Source organism: Cutaneotrichosporon cavernicola, assembly GCF_030864355.1.
Source record: "Cutaneotrichosporon cavernicola HIS019 DNA, chromosome: 4".
Taxonomy (NCBI): domain Eukaryota; kingdom Fungi; phylum Basidiomycota; class Tremellomycetes; order Trichosporonales; family Trichosporonaceae; genus Cutaneotrichosporon; species Cutaneotrichosporon cavernicola.
Window position 1 is genome coordinate 2746782 of NC_083396.1, and position 16105 is coordinate 2762886.

The following is a 16105-nucleotide window of genomic DNA, read 5'->3' on the forward strand; positions in this document are numbered from 1 at the left end:
CTCAACTCACCCTTCCTCGTTCTTTGCATAAGCAGACGACTTACGGCCTGCACGAAAACGACTGCACGGCCGAGCGACTACCACACCGACGCTCTACGACTCTTACTCCTCTTCCTCCCTCCCTCGCCACCCCATCTCGTCTTCCGCGAAGCGACTCCCTTCTCCCAACAAAATGCCCCGATACCTCGCTTACCCTACCGGGCCCAGTGTGCAGGACGCCGCGCTCGAGTACCTCGAGAAGCGCCAGGCTCCCCAGCAGGGCGGCGACCCCGCGGCCAACCCTGGCACCAGCCAGGCGGCTGGTAACGGTGCAGTCGGCAACAACAACGGCACTGCCGGTACCAACGGCACGGCCAACGGCAATGCGACCGTCTCCGGCGGCGCTGGTGGGAACGGCACCAACTCGAGCGCGACCGTGTCGATTCCCGCGACCGCTGCGGCTGGTGCAATCACGATGTTGGAGCCGGCACAAACGGGCTCGGTGTCGTACTACAAGATTGCACCCAGCGAGACGATCACGTTCAAGTGGAACATGACTGACCTCTAGTGAGTTTGTTTCTTGTGGTCGTGTTGGGTGGCGTTTTTGGGGATCAGAATTCACATCAAAACGTGCCTGCCAAATTGGCTTGTCGCAGTGACACCGGGCTACCTTGCCAGTCGCTAACATCAGTGTCCAACCTTCCAACCTCACGGTCGTGGCGTCTTGCTCTGCCAACGGCAACACGTACCCTGTGGGACCGACCGACGGCGCACAGAACGTGTTTGACGGTAACACGACCGAGGTGCACTGGGTCCCGTACGACTGGGAGCAGGTGCCGGGGCAGCCGCGGTTCGCAGCGGCCTCGTACGTCCTCCAAATCTGGGACGAGCGCGGGCCGGGCGTCGCGCGCAAGGGTGGTTGGCTCTCGCCCTACTCGGGCACCAAGTTTGGCATGTACATCCCGCAGCCGTACACTCCGCTGGCTGGTGAGTGTGTCCCAAGGCCAAGGCGAGGGCTTTGCTATATTAAAGAGAAGAGAGCTGACAGCAGACTGGACGTGCGCGACCTGCTCGTCTGCGCAGCGCCTGCTTGGCCAGCCTGCGGGCCTGAGCATCATGACCTCGCTCATTGTCATGTTTGTCAGCGCGTACGCCGTGCTGCGCCGCGCATAAGCGCTGCAGTTATCTGTTCCCTCTCCGGACACTCGAGGACTTTTTGCATAGATACGACCCTGATGTACATTGATAATGACTACGGTGTGGGAGGGGGGGAAATGACTGGCAAGACGCCAGGACGCTAGGGGAGTGGCTGTTAATGGAATGGTGGTGGAGATGACGGCATTCGATCGCGTCGAGTACGCTGTTGCCTACAATCCAGCGCACAAGCAAGATCCGGCCATGTCCATGAGGTTGCGCGCGCTTTGAGTCTCCGGAGCGTCTAATCATAGAGGGAACAGCGTGGATACATGCTGTTTAGTTGAATGTCGGCCATGGCCGTTGATTGACACCATGTGGTTTGCTGACACGTTGGGTGGAATGCGCCCCGCGGGTACGCGAACGACACGCAAGCCGTCATCGGCAACCTCACTCCTTTTAACAACCCCTCTTGACAACACCTCGTCTCCCTCTTCATCTACCTATACTCTTTCTTCTCTCCTCTCCTCTCCCACCCGCCATGTCCATGAACACGCTCGGCGCGGCGTTATACTACGCCGACGCCAACGCGCCCATCTGTCCTCTGGCCATCAAGGAGCACTTTGACAAGCTGAGCCCCAAGGAGCAGCTGTACGCGCACCACATTGCGAAGGCGTCATGGATCGGTGGCCGCGTCATCCTGAAGCAGACGACGCCCGTCGCGGCCGACCTGTTCGACCTTGTGCGCGCGACGTTCAGCAGCACCGACCCAAGTAAGCTCGGCGACCTCGAGGCACAGCGCAAGGCCTCCGGACTGTCTGAAGAAGACTTCACCAGCGTGCTCGAGTACGCTGCGCAGGTGCTAGGCAACCTCGCCAACTTTAAGAGCTTTGGCGACTCCAAGTTCATCCCGCGGGTTGAGGCGGCCAAATTCCGTGCTGTGGTCGAGGCCGCTCCGCGCAGTCAGGAAGCCCTCCCTCTCTTCGACAAGCTCCAGGAGGAGATCTATGCTATCAAGCCTTCGGCTAGAACGCTCCTCGGCTACCCCGACTCTGGGCACGTTACGGGCTATTACTCGGACGACGTCACGCAGGCCGACATCAAGGCTGTGCAGAAATGGTATGAGGGGCGGGGAAAGGACGCAATCAACACTCGCCTCTTTAAGCGCGGGGACGTGTTTGAGCTGCGCGTCGCTAGCGCCGATAAGGCGCCGACCGAGGCGTACGACGTGCCGGGGCTCGGGAAGCTCGAGGTCGTGTTCGGCGACTTTAGCGAGGAGATGAAGGGAGTTGCGGATGAGTTGGCTGCGGCGATCCCTCACGCCGCCAACGAGCACCAGCGCAAGATGCTCGAGGCATATGTGCGTCACTTCCACTCTGGCGACGTCGACGAGCACAAGGAAAGCCAGCGCGAGTGGATCCAGGACATTGGACCCACCGTCGAGTCCAACATTGGCTTTATCGAGACTTACCGCGACCCGGCAGGTGTGCGTGCCGAGTTCGAGGGCTTTGTCGCCATGGTCAACAAGGAGATGACGAAGAAGTTTGAGCGTCTCGTCGACTCGGCTGAGAAGTTCATCCCCAAGTTGCCATGGGGCCCGGAATTTGAGAAGGACAAGTTCCGCAAGCCTGACTTTACGTCGCTCGAGGTTCTGACATTCTCGACGGGCGGTGTGCCGGCCGGCATCAACATTCCCAACTACGACGATATACGGATGACGCTTGGGTTCAAGAACGTGTCCCTAGGCAATGTGTTGAACGCCAAGGCGCCCGACGAGAAAATCACCTTCCTGGGCGAGGAGGATGCGGCGTTATTCCAGCGTCTGCGCGGCCCAGCATTCGAGGTACAAGTCGGCATCCACGAGCTCTTGGGACACGGCAGCGGCAAGCTCCTGCAAGAGAATGCGGACGGGACGGCCAATTTCGACATGACGAACCCGCCTACCAACCCGTTGACCGGTAAGCCCGTGGAGCACTGGTATGGGCCTGGCGAGACGTGGGGGAGCCGGTTCAAGACGATTGCCGCGAGCTACGAGGAATGCCGAGCGGAAGCGGTTGCCATGTCGCTCAGCACCGACAAGACACTTCTCGAGATCTTCGGACACACGGCCACGTCGGCCGAGAATGCCGACGACATCATGTATGTCGGGTGGCTCCAAATGGCGCGTGCTGGCCTAATCGCCCTCGAGTTCTACGACCCCCAAGCCAAGAAATGGGGCCAGGCACACATGCAGGCGCGCCATGCTCTTCTGCGCGTCTTCCTCGAAGCCGGCCTAGTCGTCATTGAAGAAGGAAATGGCGATCTGACAGTCAAGATGACCCGCGAGGCAATCACGACTACGGGTCAAAAAGCTGTGGATACGTTCCTCACCGCGTTACAGATCTACAAGGCGACGGGCGACGTCGAGGGCGGAAGCGCGCTGTATGACAAGTACACCGGAGTCGGGGAGGAGTGGATGCCCCGCCGCGAGATCGTGTTGGCTAAGCGCCAACCCCGCAAGTTGCTGCTGCAGGCCAACACGTTCATGGAGGGCGAGGGGGTGCGGCTCCAGGAGTACGACGCGACGCTGCCGGGCTTCATTGCGAGTTATCTGGAGCGTGGCATTTAGGCGCGCGTGTTAAGAGATGTACATGAACTTGTAAGCGAGAAGTGATCGATTCGCCACCGGTCTAGAGCAGCATCCGAACAAACCCACCGCCACAATGCATAACACCAGAACGCCAAAGTGGGCTCCAACTTGTCCCATGACTCACGGAATCACGAGGACGCATTCGACGTCAGAGGCGGAATGCCCCCGCTTGGGCGATACGCTGCGGCATTAATGAGTATGAACCGATCGGCAATGTATGTTCATCAGCTGACCTCGACTCGGCTCCACCTTCCCCACGTTCCCAGAGACTGAGGGACATATAAACCGAGGCCAGAACCCACGAATCCCCACTTCCTCACGGTAAGCCGTGCCGCTCACGACCAGTGGTCAGGCGTGGTTTCTTCGGCACACGGCTTTCGGCTTCGCTCCGCTCCGCTCTTCGATCCTTTCGAGTTCGAGTTCGAGTATCGAGTGTCGTCGGGCCCGCCAACGACAGGGCAGTGTTACGTGATTCGTTTTGTTCCGTTCCGCTTCGTTTCGTTTCGTTTCCTTTCCTTTGGCCGTTGACGACGTGGACGATGTGAAGACGTGGACGATGTGAAGACGTTCCCTCCGTTTCGTACCAGAGCCGAGACGACAACGCCTCGGCCGACCTCGGCGCCATCAACTAACAAAGCCTCGTGTATGTACAGTCGACAACGCCGAGGCCGCTGTACCCGCCCGCCTACGACGAGGCCGTCTAAGCCCGACAACGACGAGGCCGCGCCTGGTTTCGTTGCTGCGTTCCAGGCCGAGGCGCTTGCGCCATGTTATGATTGTTATTGTATTTGAGCCCAACAACGCCGAGGCCGTATAATCCCGCCAACGACGAGGCAGTATGATCCCGCCAACGACGAGGCAGTAAAATCCCGCCAACGACGAGGCCGCGCCTGGCTTCGTTGTGCTGCGTTCCAGGCCGAGACGCCTTCCGTTCGTTTTGTTTGTAAGCTGCGACAAGGTCTGCCCGCCGAAAGGGCCGTGCCCGCCAGCAGGGCCGAGACCTCAGCCAGGCAGTCTTCCGCCACACCCGAGGCCTGCCCGCCAGCAAGGCCGTGCCCGCCAACTAGGCCGAGGCCTATGTCGTTCCGAGCTCAGCCGTCGCGGCGCCAGCACCTACATGACGCTGCAAAATCCACTCCACTGCACTGCACACTGCGCATGCGCTGCACTCCATACTGCACACCCACACTGTACTGTACACTCGCACGCACCCACCCCACACGCACTATCACGCAACGATCACGGACGTTCCGTCGCACGAAGCAAAGCACTACGCGCGCAGTCTTCTGGTAGCAGCCACTCTGGACAATCTATGACGGCTGTTGTATTATGTAAACTAAGCATAGTTTGTGCTGTTTGCTGCGCTCGGAGAGCTGGTATCCACTTGTCCGAGGTCACGTAGTCGTGTCGAGAGTTGCCTCTCACTGGACACTAAACGAGTCCTTCCGCCGAGAGTTGCCTCTCACTGGACACTCATCGAGTCCTGGCGCCGTCGCAATGGATGTCAGAGTCTAGGAACCATACGATCTCGTGGGGTTCTTTGCCGTCGTGCTTATCGCGTCGCACCTATTAATATGCTCCACTCTGCCCATGGGGGGAGTAACTGGGAATGGTCGGCGAGCGCCGATTTGACGGCAACTGGTGTGCCAAATGGGACTGTGAGAGGAATGCAATGCTAATTCTGTCGCCACTCGCACCTGGGAGGAGGCTCTGATAACGCTCGGAAAGCAGAAAGCAGAAAGCACCACCGGGCCGAGGGTTGATCCGAATCCGAGGCCATCGGTGCTTCACCAAAGCGGCAAAAAGCGGCATCCCCGCTCCGGGTCATGTGACGTATCTCAGGTAGGGTGTACACGGCGCTAGGAAGCAGGGAAGGTGCCCACCAAATTGGAGGCTCAGGAGAGTGGCAACTCAGGTGTACGGTGGCAACCTGACAGCGCGTCCTGGCAGTCACCATGGAGATGGAGAGTGCCGTGTCCGACCGCGTCGGTGTGGGTAAACCCTTTGGTACACGGCGCATCCCTTGACAGACTCGACGATGAAACCAAACAAGGCAGTAGAGTTTGTTTTAGGAACCGTGTCCGGTTCGGTCCGTCTATCCATTGACAACCTTGCACAGCCGTGAAGGGGAAAGAGCAAGGGGTGGGAGTTGGAGTTGGATGTGGATGGTAGGTACCATGAACCAAGACCGAGGTACAAGGTTAAAGGCGGCGACTCTGTCGTCATCCTCGCCTTGCGCCGTGCCATCCTGACCCGGTTTTACCGTGGTGATGGCACGGCCCCACAGTCGCGCCGTCATGACTGATAACGTCTACGCGCCGAGGCATACGGGCCGAGGGCCGAGCGGAAAACTAGGCCGCTTATATTCTTGGCTGTTTCTAATGTCTGAAATGTAAACCTTCTCTTCCCACACATACAGAGTGACTGTAGGGGTATACAGGGTGTACAGGGCGCTATTGGCGCTTGTCAGGGAGAGTCTCCAAAGTCCTTCCCCATACATTGGGTTTCAGGGTTTACGTCAGGGTGGATGTCTCATGCCGGCACCCCAGTTATGCTCTGTGCAAAAGCTAAAGCAGCCCCCCACTTTACCCCCCGCTCCATTGGAGTTGTGCCCACTCTACAACCTGCGACCAAAGAACGGGGTAAATCTGAAAGGTCCATCAAAAGATGGTTTAGTCTTGTGACTGCATCAAGATCTCATCAACCACTCATCCTCTTCTTATCTGCTCAACGGGCCACGGCCTCTGCCCACGGCCTCTGGTCGCTTCAACACTACTCTACACTGCTCTACTCTGCACAGCCTAGCCATCATGTTTTAGTACACCCCTTACAAATACCCCACACAACAACTAGCCACCCAACTACCCAACTACCCACCCAACTAGTTACCCACCCAACAACTACCCTCCATAATGCCCATACCCACCGAGAGCGCGCTCTTTGCGCCTCTGTCAACCAGGCCCACCCCACCCACCATCCCCACTTTGACCAAACTCGAGCCTCTCTGCTTCGACAAGGTCCCACTTTCGCCACTCTCCCCAATCCACCGCTCGGCATCAATGTCCACAGATTGCGAGAGCGCGTTTAGCGATGGTGCAGACCTCAGCCGCTCTCCCTCCCTCCTCACCTCCCTTATTCAAACACAGACCCGTCGCTCAGCACGCACTACACCTGCAACAACTCCCGGTGTATCGCCAACCGCAACTCCAGCCCCGCTTCCATTGACCTCACGGCCAATCCTGCGCCGCTGCTCGAGCGGTGCCTTCTCCGACGCCGTCATCGAGGAAGGCAGCCAAGGTCTTCCCCGTCGCCGCTCCTGTCTCAAGTTTGCCGTCACCCCACGTCCCCTCCAGCTGTCCAACCGCTCCTCGGTCTCGACTGCATCATCAAGACGACCCTCGGGCGCTTCGTCTCGCCTCACTTCGCCACGCTGCGCTACACCCGCACTTGACGAGGACGACGAAGAGGACGACCTGGCCACCACCGCGTTTGACACGGACGACGCAGGCTATCAGGAGGACAGCGAGGATGGCTTCACCTCTGATGAGGACGGTCCTCCTCTGGTGCCACTGGCCCAGTGGCCGGCGACATGGACAAAACAGGGCGCAACGCCCGCACCAGCCCCCATCCTCTGGACGGCTGCCCGCCGAGCCGCAGACGTTGCCGAGCCATCGACCGACGACTGCGACGAGGTGGTGCCAAGGAGATCTCGCGTCCGCGTCCGCTATGAGGACCCCAAGGACAGCATCCGCCGCGGCCGCTGCTCGACCCACCGCTCGCCACCTCCCGACTCGCACGTACCCGAAGTCGAGGCCGAGGTCACCGCCCCTCCGGCCGCCCACTCTCCCTCGGCGGCCGACCTGTGCCGGCGCCGCAGCGGCGTCACTGCCGCTCGCGGATGGCGGTCTGACGACTGTGCTCGCCGCGCTCCGCGTGGGGTCACTTTCCTTCCCAATCGCAAGGCGAGCCAGGCCCGCGTCCAGTTCACCGTCAACCAGCGCACCTGCAGCGTCGTCGTGCGGCGCGACTCGGCGCCGGCCGCTGGCGTGGACGAGGTGCACGTCCTAGCCGATCCTAGTGCCACGCCGTGTCCGCTGGCCAAGCTTCGCGCTCTTACCTCTTAATATCCCCAGGGAGTAATGTTTGTAGACCGCATAGATGTTGTACCCATGCCACAACGTAGCGAGCTGTCGGTGGATTAGGACGGGGTAGGACGGGGCTGCATTGTGTCCACCGTGTCAGCCGTGGCAGCGCGTGACAAGGCGGTGAATCAGAGGCGGATTGGAGGCGGATCGGAAGCGAGTTTCTCGGCGTGCCAATGGCACTGCCCGTGCGGACACCACCGCAGGCATCACATACATCGCACAGCTATCTTTACACCAAAAGGATAAGCGAGTTCGAATAGAACCACTTTGTATGTCAATTAAGCTACTAATTCAAGAACCCGTTCATCGGCATCGAGTCATACCCCGCGAGCGGGAATGTCTGCTGGTCCAACAACGAGCGGACAAAGTCATCAAACGAGTCGTCTCCCCCCGCCGTCCATCCTGGTTCTGGTTCGTGATACGAGCTGGCGTGAGCACCAGTTGAAAAGTACAAAACTCACGGCTGCTCTGTTTGCGGCCCATCCCAGCCGCGCTCGATACCCAGTAGGGCGGGGACCTGGCGGGTGGCCTGGGCGCACTCGTTCAACAGGCCGCGCAGGACCGCGGCCTGTTGGCGGCCCGCCTTCCATGTCCGTCCAATTTCCTCGAGAAAGCCCAGGCAGTCGTGTACTTTCTGCATCGCCGCTGCGGTCTGGGACGGCAGGCCAGCCTGTGCGGCAGCAAGCAGGAAACTCGTGCCGGCAGAGTAGATGATGGCCGACAGGGTCGGCGGCGTGAAGCGCAGTGAATGCTGTTCGTCCCATACGGCCGCGAGCTGCACAATCCTCAATGCCGCCTGGTGACATCGCTGACATAAGCGGATTACACGAAAACACCAAAAACACCAAAAACTCACCGTCATGGCAATCAGGCCAATCCTCTCGAAATCACCATCGGGCACAGCCCGCGTGACCTGCGAGAAGGGCTGGTAGAGGAGAACCACAGTCCACGAAAAGGTGAGGTGGACCATTAGGATATGGGGCAGCACAGGGTCGGGCTTGGTTGGATCAACAGAAAGTTCACTAGGCAGGTCTTCCAAAATGCGGTCCAGTGTGTCGCTGAAACGCTCGACAGTGCCGTTCTCCACCAGGGCCGACTTGTCCGCTCGGCCAGCGTACCTACTGTCAGCTGGCTCAACTGGCAACTAACATTGTTCGCGTGATTTCAGTACACGCCTGAATAAGGATGACAGTGTGGATGAACGCTGTGCTGAGGTAGCTCTTCTGCGGCGCAAGTGCTTGGTGTGCGCCCAGAGGCCACATCCACAGCGTTGCATCCGTGGCGGGGTCGGCGGTTGGGAGCGGGACAGAGTACTCCATCAAAACAGGTTTACGCCCAATGTATTGCGACCATAACGTCTCCTGGCAGTAACATGTCCAGAACGTGACGTTGCGCTGGACAGCCGACTCGTGGTCGAGCTTGCCCTTAGCCACAAGAGAGCTTGTATCCACGTTGAGGCCGACTCATGTCAGTTGAAAAGACGTAATAGTAAACTCACGCGCATAGCACACACGCGTAGCCAGACCCTGGTGTACCCAGCCAAGCGAGTAGTCGCCCATGGTGCTGGCCCAGCTCGCACGGACCGCTAGTCCTTGGACTGTCCCGACGCACGGCGTCGAGCATTCGCGTTCCAGAGTACTGTCTCCCTCCTTTGCGAACAGCCGACGCGTCGATTGTGCACGGAGATGTTCCTCGTCACTGAACGCAAGGCCGACAGCGAGAGCATAGTTGTGTAGCAACGGCGAGTAATTCGGTGCCATGACTGGGAGCTCGGACACTTCGGTCCACTGCGCAATTTCCATATCGCGATAGAAAAGGTGTGGCGTTACGCGTTGAGCTTTGGTCAGTTTTATTTAAAGTTATGTGGTGACTCACCCCAGCATCCAAAGTAGCGCAGGAACCGGTCAAGGGCTATGTCGTGTTGTTCTCGTGTGAAGAAAAAGTCTGGAAGGAAACGCGCAAACCCAGCCTGTTCCTGCCGTTGTTCAGAAGCAGGTTCAGGCATTCTGGAGTGGCGAAAGGCTGACTGTGGCCCGTGTAGTCGTAGCCTCCCCCTCTCATCTTGGACCTGCTCGTCAGCTGATTGTGCAGCCCAGCTAAAGCTACGCACCATCATATCGTCGATGTCGCCGTGCAGATCCAGTGGCTGGACTTGTGGGTTGGTGGAACTTGCCCCGCTGCGCGACGCCTGCGTCCGAGGTGAAATAGACGTCGACTGTGGGACACCCTCGGTGCTGCGTCCCATGTTGGGACGCGGTGGAGCGAGGCCCGACGGTCCAGCCTGCCCGACCCCCATGTCTGGTCGAAACGACACCCCAGCCCCGACAGGAGGGAAAGGTCCCGACACGCCATGCGACTGCTCGAAATACGCCTGCTGATTCGGTCCGGCAATATCTTGCGGCCGTGGCGCATGAGACTGCTGTGATGACGAGGGCTGGTAAGACGACGGATCGGTGCTGCTGCCCCCATCTTTCTGTCCTGCGTTCTGGATCCGCAGTTGAGCCTCCAATTCATCGACACGCTGCCGAAGCAAGTTGGCTTCGGTGCGCGATACGGCCCGCCGCCAGTCTGTCTTGGTCGTCCACACACAATCGTCCTGACATTAGACAGACCAAAGACACCAAGCACGTACCTTGTAGGCGGCGCAAGACGAGCATACCGGAGGCCGGCCGTCGCATTTCTTCTTCCTGATATCAGCACACACCATGGCCGCACTCACCTCTGTCGACAGTTGATGCAGGCTTGGGAGACGTTGTGGCGTCTCTTCGGGGGTGACCGTGGCGAGGACATGTGAATTGACGAAGAGAACAGAAGCAAGTTGGTGGGCCAGGTTGGATGGCGACGGAATCGCAGCGGCAGCAATCACGTGACAGGGCACGGAACCACACTGGCACCGAGTGGAAGTGGACGGAAGTGCGGAGACGGAGACACGGCCCTCTCCGCTTCACGTCATGGTCCAGGGAAAAGGTTAAAGTCGGCAATCACAGCCCACATGTGGTTTCCGCACGTGTCCGCGCCTCGTGCCCAGGCTCTCCCACCTCCACCTCCACCTCCACCTCGGCCTCATCGAGTCAGGCCCAACTCCGCCCACATCGGCAGTTTTCAGCCGCATACAACGTTAATTGTTGGAGCCATAGTCTTCCTCCAGATCCATCTCTTGACCTGACCTTGCTCCGTAAGCACTTACCTTGCGGTCTACCAGACGATGGCCCGAGCGCCATACGACGAAAAACTAGACGACTACGGCCTCGCCCCGGTCCGCCTCACTCCCTCACCGCGCCATCATGAGGAAGGCTACCTCTCGCGGCAGTTGAGCCGCGAGGCCTTTGCCGAGGCGGAGGAGGCCGCGCGCGAGACACATACCGACATTGGTCCACCACCAGACGGCGGCGTGGCGGCGTGGAGTGCCGTTGCCGCGGCGAGCTGTGTGTTGCTGGTCGTGTTCGGCTTCTCCACCTCCATGGGACAATTACAGGCATATTATCTCGAAAATCAATTACGTGGGCAATCCAAGGCCGACGTTGCGTGGCTAGGCTCCATCCAGTCCATGCTGATCTACATGGGCTCGTTATTTGCCGGACGCGTATTCGACGCTTATGGCCCCGAACGGTTGATGTGGGCGGGCACAGTTCTGCTGACGAGCTCATTCATCGCTATGGCATGTGGGTTTTGAAAATGGAGAATTGGCTGATATCAGTCTGTACGCAATACTGGCATCTGATCCTCGCACACATGCTTTTCGGGATTGGAGGAGGGACAGTGTACTCGCCGTCAACGTCGATTTCAGGACACTGGTTCGCGCGCCGGCGAGGAACCGCCGTCAGTGTCGTGATTACCGGAGCGGGACTGGGCGGTATTGTCTACCCTCTACTCATGCGGGAGATGTTTGTGCGCCTCTCGTTCCGGAATACACTCTTCGTGTTGGCCGGCTTCACATTTATGGCCATGATTCCGGCGTGCACGATCATGCATGCGCGTCTTCCGCGTCGCAAACCACCGCCATGGTCGATCTTCAAGGAACCGTGGAAGGAGGCGCCGTATGTGTGTCTCGTCATTGGGGCGGCGGTCTGGTTGACCAACGTCTTCACGCCATACTTCAACGCCCCGCTGCTGGCAGCTACGAACCGCCTCAGTCCCAAGATCACGTCGTACGCCGTACTCATCTTACAATGCGGCTCGTTCGTCGGGCGGATCTTGGTCGGACCCCTCGCGGACCGGGTTGGCGTGTGGAGTGTATTTGGAGCCATGTCGTTCCTCTCCTCCCTCTTCGTCCTTGCCCTCTGGACAGGCAATGTTGGTCCAGGCGGGGCAATCGCTGGACTCGTCCTCTTCGGAATGAGTTCTGGCGGGTGGATGACAATGGTGACAGCCGCCACAAGTGCCATCTCGCCCGTGACACAGATCGGTATGCGCATCGGCATGCTCTGGACATTTGCCGCCATTCCCAACCTCGTCGGCCCCGTTATTTCTGGTGCGCTAATTGGTGTGGCGGGCGGAAAGTTCATCTACGCCGGCCTTTTCACTGGCTTGATGATGTTTGTCGGGTCGGCAATCATGGTCTCGCCACATACAGTCACGTGGTGGCGGCAGAGGAAGATGAAAGACGGCGAGAGCATCAACACCAACATATAGCATTGGGAGAGGAAAATGATATAGCATAACATGTACTACTCGGCAAGGATATCCTCGACGCGCCAGTCGAGGCACAACATCTTGCCTGGCGCATGCCCGATCACAACCCCCTCGATGTTCGAGTTGAGCACGACCAACTGCGGGGTCACGCCGCACGCCCAGAACACTGGCACCTCGCCATCACGGATGACGGGCGCGTCCCCATATTCCGGCCTGTTGATATCGGCAATACCGAGTTTGTCCAGTGCGTCCCATCCCTGAGGTCAGATGTTGGAGAGATTGACTCTGACTCACCCAGGCAATGGGTTCGCCGTGCGTGCGCACGTACGGCCGCGTGACGGCACGCACGCGCTCGACATTCTCAGCTGAATACGGGCGCATGGACACGACGGTATTTCCCGAAAATACGCCGCTGGGCATGAGGGGGATGCGCGTGGCATACATGGGCACATTGCGACGCTCTTCAATATGTCGGACGCGCAGCCCAGAATCCTCCAGCGCGTCCTCGAACGTGAATGAGCACCCGACTGGAATCAGTCTCCCCTTCCACTTTACTCACTAAGGAAAGCCACACTGTCTTCCTGCCAGTACGCCCGCACATCGGCCACCTCTTCCTCCACGACCTTGCCATCACGATACACCTTGTATCCCGGCACATCGGTTGTGATGTCCCCTCCATCCGCCACACCGTCAGGAAATCCTTTGTTGCCCGGTACACTCTCGGCCAACAACGGGCAGGAGACGGGGTTCCGCACACAGAGGCGCCGGAAGTCGGCAGCGTACTGCGCCGGAAGGATCAGGACGTTGGCCTGCACGTGTCCCGGACACATGCCCGACGTGTGGCCACGCAACTTGCCGGAACGCGCGTGCTCGCGTACCTCCGCTGGCGATGGGGAGAGAGAATAGGTCATGGTCATGATATCTGGGCAACATCGTCGTCGTGGGTTATATAGAATCGGTGTTCAAGTGGGAGGAGTGGGAGGAGCGGGATCTGGGCGCAAGTGCGGAGGACGGAATAGCGGCGGAGGCAGGCACGTTGGCATTCCTGTGATCGGTCGGCAACTGCGGCACAAGCGATTCAGGTTTACCAGTTGACTGCCGAGTCGGCATTCGTGGCCGAAAGCCTGCCGAGGCGCCGAACGGTGCGTGTCCCATTCCCTCGTTCCGCGAGTGTCATGCATGCCCCCGTGTTTTCCGGCCTCCTTCTGGCCCCTCCTTCTGGCCCCTTCTTCTGGCCCCTCCTTCTGGCCTCCTCAATGCTTCTCGTGGCTTTGACTTTGGTCAACACTGCCTCACGCTCTCCACCCTCCCATTACCAACAGCTGGTTCTCACATGGTCCGTGCTCTCAGCCTGGTTCTCGCATCGTCCGTGCTCTCGGCCCTAGTCATATCCTCTCCCCTTTGATGTCCATCTTAGCAACGATGAAAAAGCTACCTCTCTGCAGTCTACAGTGTGAGCCGAGTACGGACTTGGCCACCTGTAATTGGGGTTGGGATAGCAAATAGATAGAGGCCGATATGAACTGCGCCAAGAGGAAGTGGCAGAGCGAAAGGCCACGGGATGAGTCAGCAAACCCGTCACCGACGACATATACCGTGCTGTGCTGAGAACCAGAGAGTCATTCATGACATATACCGTGCTGTGCTGAGAACCAGAGTGGCGGCCAGAAGTCAATGGAGCGTATCAAGAACTCTTTGCATAACACTTCTGCCACTAACCCCTCCGATACAGTCCAACCACAACCCGTTTTCCCAACCACCTCACAACGCATAGCGGAACGAGTAGTGTTGGTCTCCCGTGATCCCCCTGACGTCCATCTCGTCCTTGTCCTCTGCGGACATCTGCTCCCGCGCAGCATTCCGGCTCTTCCAGATAAAGTACTCGGCCGTCATCCCCGCAATGGCGAGAACCCAAAACGCGAGACTGACTCCGTGGCCAATGGTGTACCGCGGCTTGTCGACGGAGCGGTAGATCTGCCCTGCAACCACTCCGCCCGTGTTACCGACCGTCTGCTGCAGTCCCACTGAGACGGAGCGTTTTCGGAACCCAGCAACATTCTGTCCCAGCCATGTCACGTGGAGTCCCACGCAGATGTAGATGCCAGCACCGGCGAGGAAGCAGCCCACAAGCTGGCCGCCGACGGAGGGTGGGTAGCCGATGAGAACAGCGTATCCGATGGCGGTGATGATGGCGAGTGGCAGGAGGACAAAGTAGCGGATCTGGTAGCGCATCGAGACGAGCGCGCCGATAAAGTAGGTGAGTGCGCAGACTGGCGTTAGATATAAATATTAATGGTATCTTACAAAAGTAGACGGGCGCGGTGATGCCCTGTGAAGAGATACGGTCGAAGCCGAACTGGTCTGAACCGTCAGCCTGTCTTGAGACAGAACACTCACTGATGATGACGACAAGGAACGTGCTGTAGCCGTAGAGGCAGACATCGAGGCCGAGCTGGACAAAGCCAGAGAGCCAGATCACAGGGTCGGTGAACGCCTTGCGGATTTCGACCCAGCTGAACCCGTCGTCGTGGTTGAACGCGGCCTCCTGCGCCTGCCGCACGCTCATCATCCACTTCTCCCGCTTGTTCAGGTACCGAGCAGACTGGTAAGTGTTGGCGATGGCGAAAAAGACAATTATCCCAACGAGGATGGTGATCGCTCCCTCGATTATGTACAGCCACTGCCAACCGCGCAGACCCTGCAGGCCGTCCATCTTGAGGAAGCCGGCGGCAATCAGGCCACCAATCACGCCGGAGAGCGCAGAAGACATGTAGAGGTAGCAGAGGCGGAGAGCGAGTTCTTCGCGGCGATAAAAGGTCGTCATGTACAGCACGAGACACGGGGAGAGGGCGGCTTCACAGACTCCCAGGAGGAGACGACAGGCAAGAACCTGTGCGTACGTCTTGCAGAATCCGTTGGCAAGCGAGATTCCGCCCCAGATGATCACCACGGCCGGGATCAGGCGTTTCGGCTTGAGGCTGCGGAGAAGCATCGTGGCGGGAGTTTCCTGTGGTCAGCGAAACGTCTCAGAGGGCATGGACGTGGTACTGTACTAACGAAGAGGACGTAAGTAACGTAGAAAATACTAGTCGCAACACTTAAGCCGTTGGCCGGAAAGTTGAGGTCCTCAGTCATACCGCCTACTGCTGCATTACCGATATTCGCACGGTCGAGGAAAGCAATGAGGTAAAGACCCATGGCGACGGGCGCGATGTGTCTGTCAAGCTTCCACACGAGGTGTTTCTCCTCTTTGGGGTCGAGCTCATTTGCCGCTAGTTCCTTGATCTGCTCGGCCTCACTCATCTCGGCACCGTCCTTCTGGTCGATGTCGACAGCCTCGATTCTCATCTGGTCGTTCTCTTTCGATGTCATGATGGATGAGGGGATCAGTTGCCGATGTGCCCATCAGTGTGAGAGTTTTAAGACTCTCCAGCGCCCGACACCTTATCCAGGTCCATTGTCGCCAGGTCGAGTATCGTATCAAGTGTACGAATCACGGAATCGCAGCGGTGACTTGGGACGCCGGCGTATCACGCGGGCATGGAGAGACAAGGAACAAGGGTGGTGGGCTGGGGACCTAAAGTGG

General features: G+C 58.8%; 7 protein-coding genes across 7 annotated transcripts; 4 read left to right on the forward strand and 3 right to left on the reverse strand.

Annotated features, from left to right (window-relative positions):
* Positions 1-172: 172 nt before the first annotated feature.
* Positions 173-1152, forward strand: CcaverHIS019_0410540 (uncharacterized protein; the record flags this gene model as incomplete). Its single annotated transcript, XM_060600957.1, has 3 exons — positions 173-546; positions 671-966; positions 1031-1152. 3 exons carry the CDS (start codon positions 173-175, stop codon positions 1150-1152), a joined length of 792 nt encoding a protein of 263 aa, XP_060457499.1.
* Positions 1153-1654: 502 nt separating this feature from the next.
* Positions 1655-3721, forward strand: YOL057W (uncharacterized protein; the record flags this gene model as incomplete). The annotated part of the gene is made up of 1 exon (XM_060600958.1): positions 1655-3721. One exon carries the CDS (start codon positions 1655-1657, stop codon positions 3719-3721), a length of 2067 nt encoding a protein of 688 aa, XP_060457500.1.
* A 2933-nt stretch (positions 3722-6654) lies between these two features.
* CcaverHIS019_0410560 (uncharacterized protein) lies at positions 6655-7866 on the forward strand (the record flags this gene model as incomplete). The annotated part of the gene is made up of 1 exon (XM_060600959.1): positions 6655-7866. One exon carries the CDS (start codon positions 6655-6657, stop codon positions 7864-7866), a length of 1212 nt encoding a protein of 403 aa, XP_060457501.1.
* Positions 7867-8173: 307 nt separating this feature from the next.
* CcaverHIS019_0410570 (uncharacterized protein) lies at positions 8174-10677 on the reverse strand (the record flags this gene model as incomplete). Its single annotated transcript, XM_060600960.1, has 9 exons — positions 8174-8312; positions 8349-8695; positions 8744-9005; positions 9037-9349; positions 9386-9724; positions 9763-9955; positions 9998-10483; positions 10520-10574; positions 10607-10677. 9 exons carry the CDS (start codon positions 10675-10677, stop codon positions 8174-8176), a joined length of 2205 nt encoding a protein of 734 aa, XP_060457502.1.
* Positions 10678-11092: 415 nt separating this feature from the next.
* CcaverHIS019_0410580 (uncharacterized protein) lies at positions 11093-12519 on the forward strand (the record flags this gene model as incomplete). The annotated part of the gene is made up of 2 exons (XM_060600961.1): positions 11093-11549; positions 11585-12519. The coding sequence occupies 2 exons, from the start codon at positions 11093-11095 to the stop codon at positions 12517-12519; spliced, it is 1392 nt and encodes a 463-aa protein (XP_060457503.1).
* Positions 12520-12554: 35 nt separating this feature from the next.
* On the reverse strand, positions 12555-13430 carry CcaverHIS019_0410590 (uncharacterized protein; the record flags this gene model as incomplete). Its single annotated transcript, XM_060600962.1, has 3 exons — positions 12555-12776; positions 12814-13046; positions 13079-13430. 3 exons carry the CDS (start codon positions 13428-13430, stop codon positions 12555-12557), a joined length of 807 nt encoding a protein of 268 aa, XP_060457504.1.
* Positions 13431-14280: 850 nt separating this feature from the next.
* Positions 14281-15891, reverse strand: CcaverHIS019_0410600 (uncharacterized protein; the record flags this gene model as incomplete). The annotated part of the gene is made up of 4 exons (XM_060600963.1): positions 14281-14789; positions 14824-14880; positions 14917-15526; positions 15577-15891. The coding sequence occupies 4 exons, from the start codon at positions 15889-15891 to the stop codon at positions 14281-14283; spliced, it is 1491 nt and encodes a 496-aa protein (XP_060457505.1).
* Between the last annotated feature and the right edge of the window lie 214 nt (positions 15892-16105).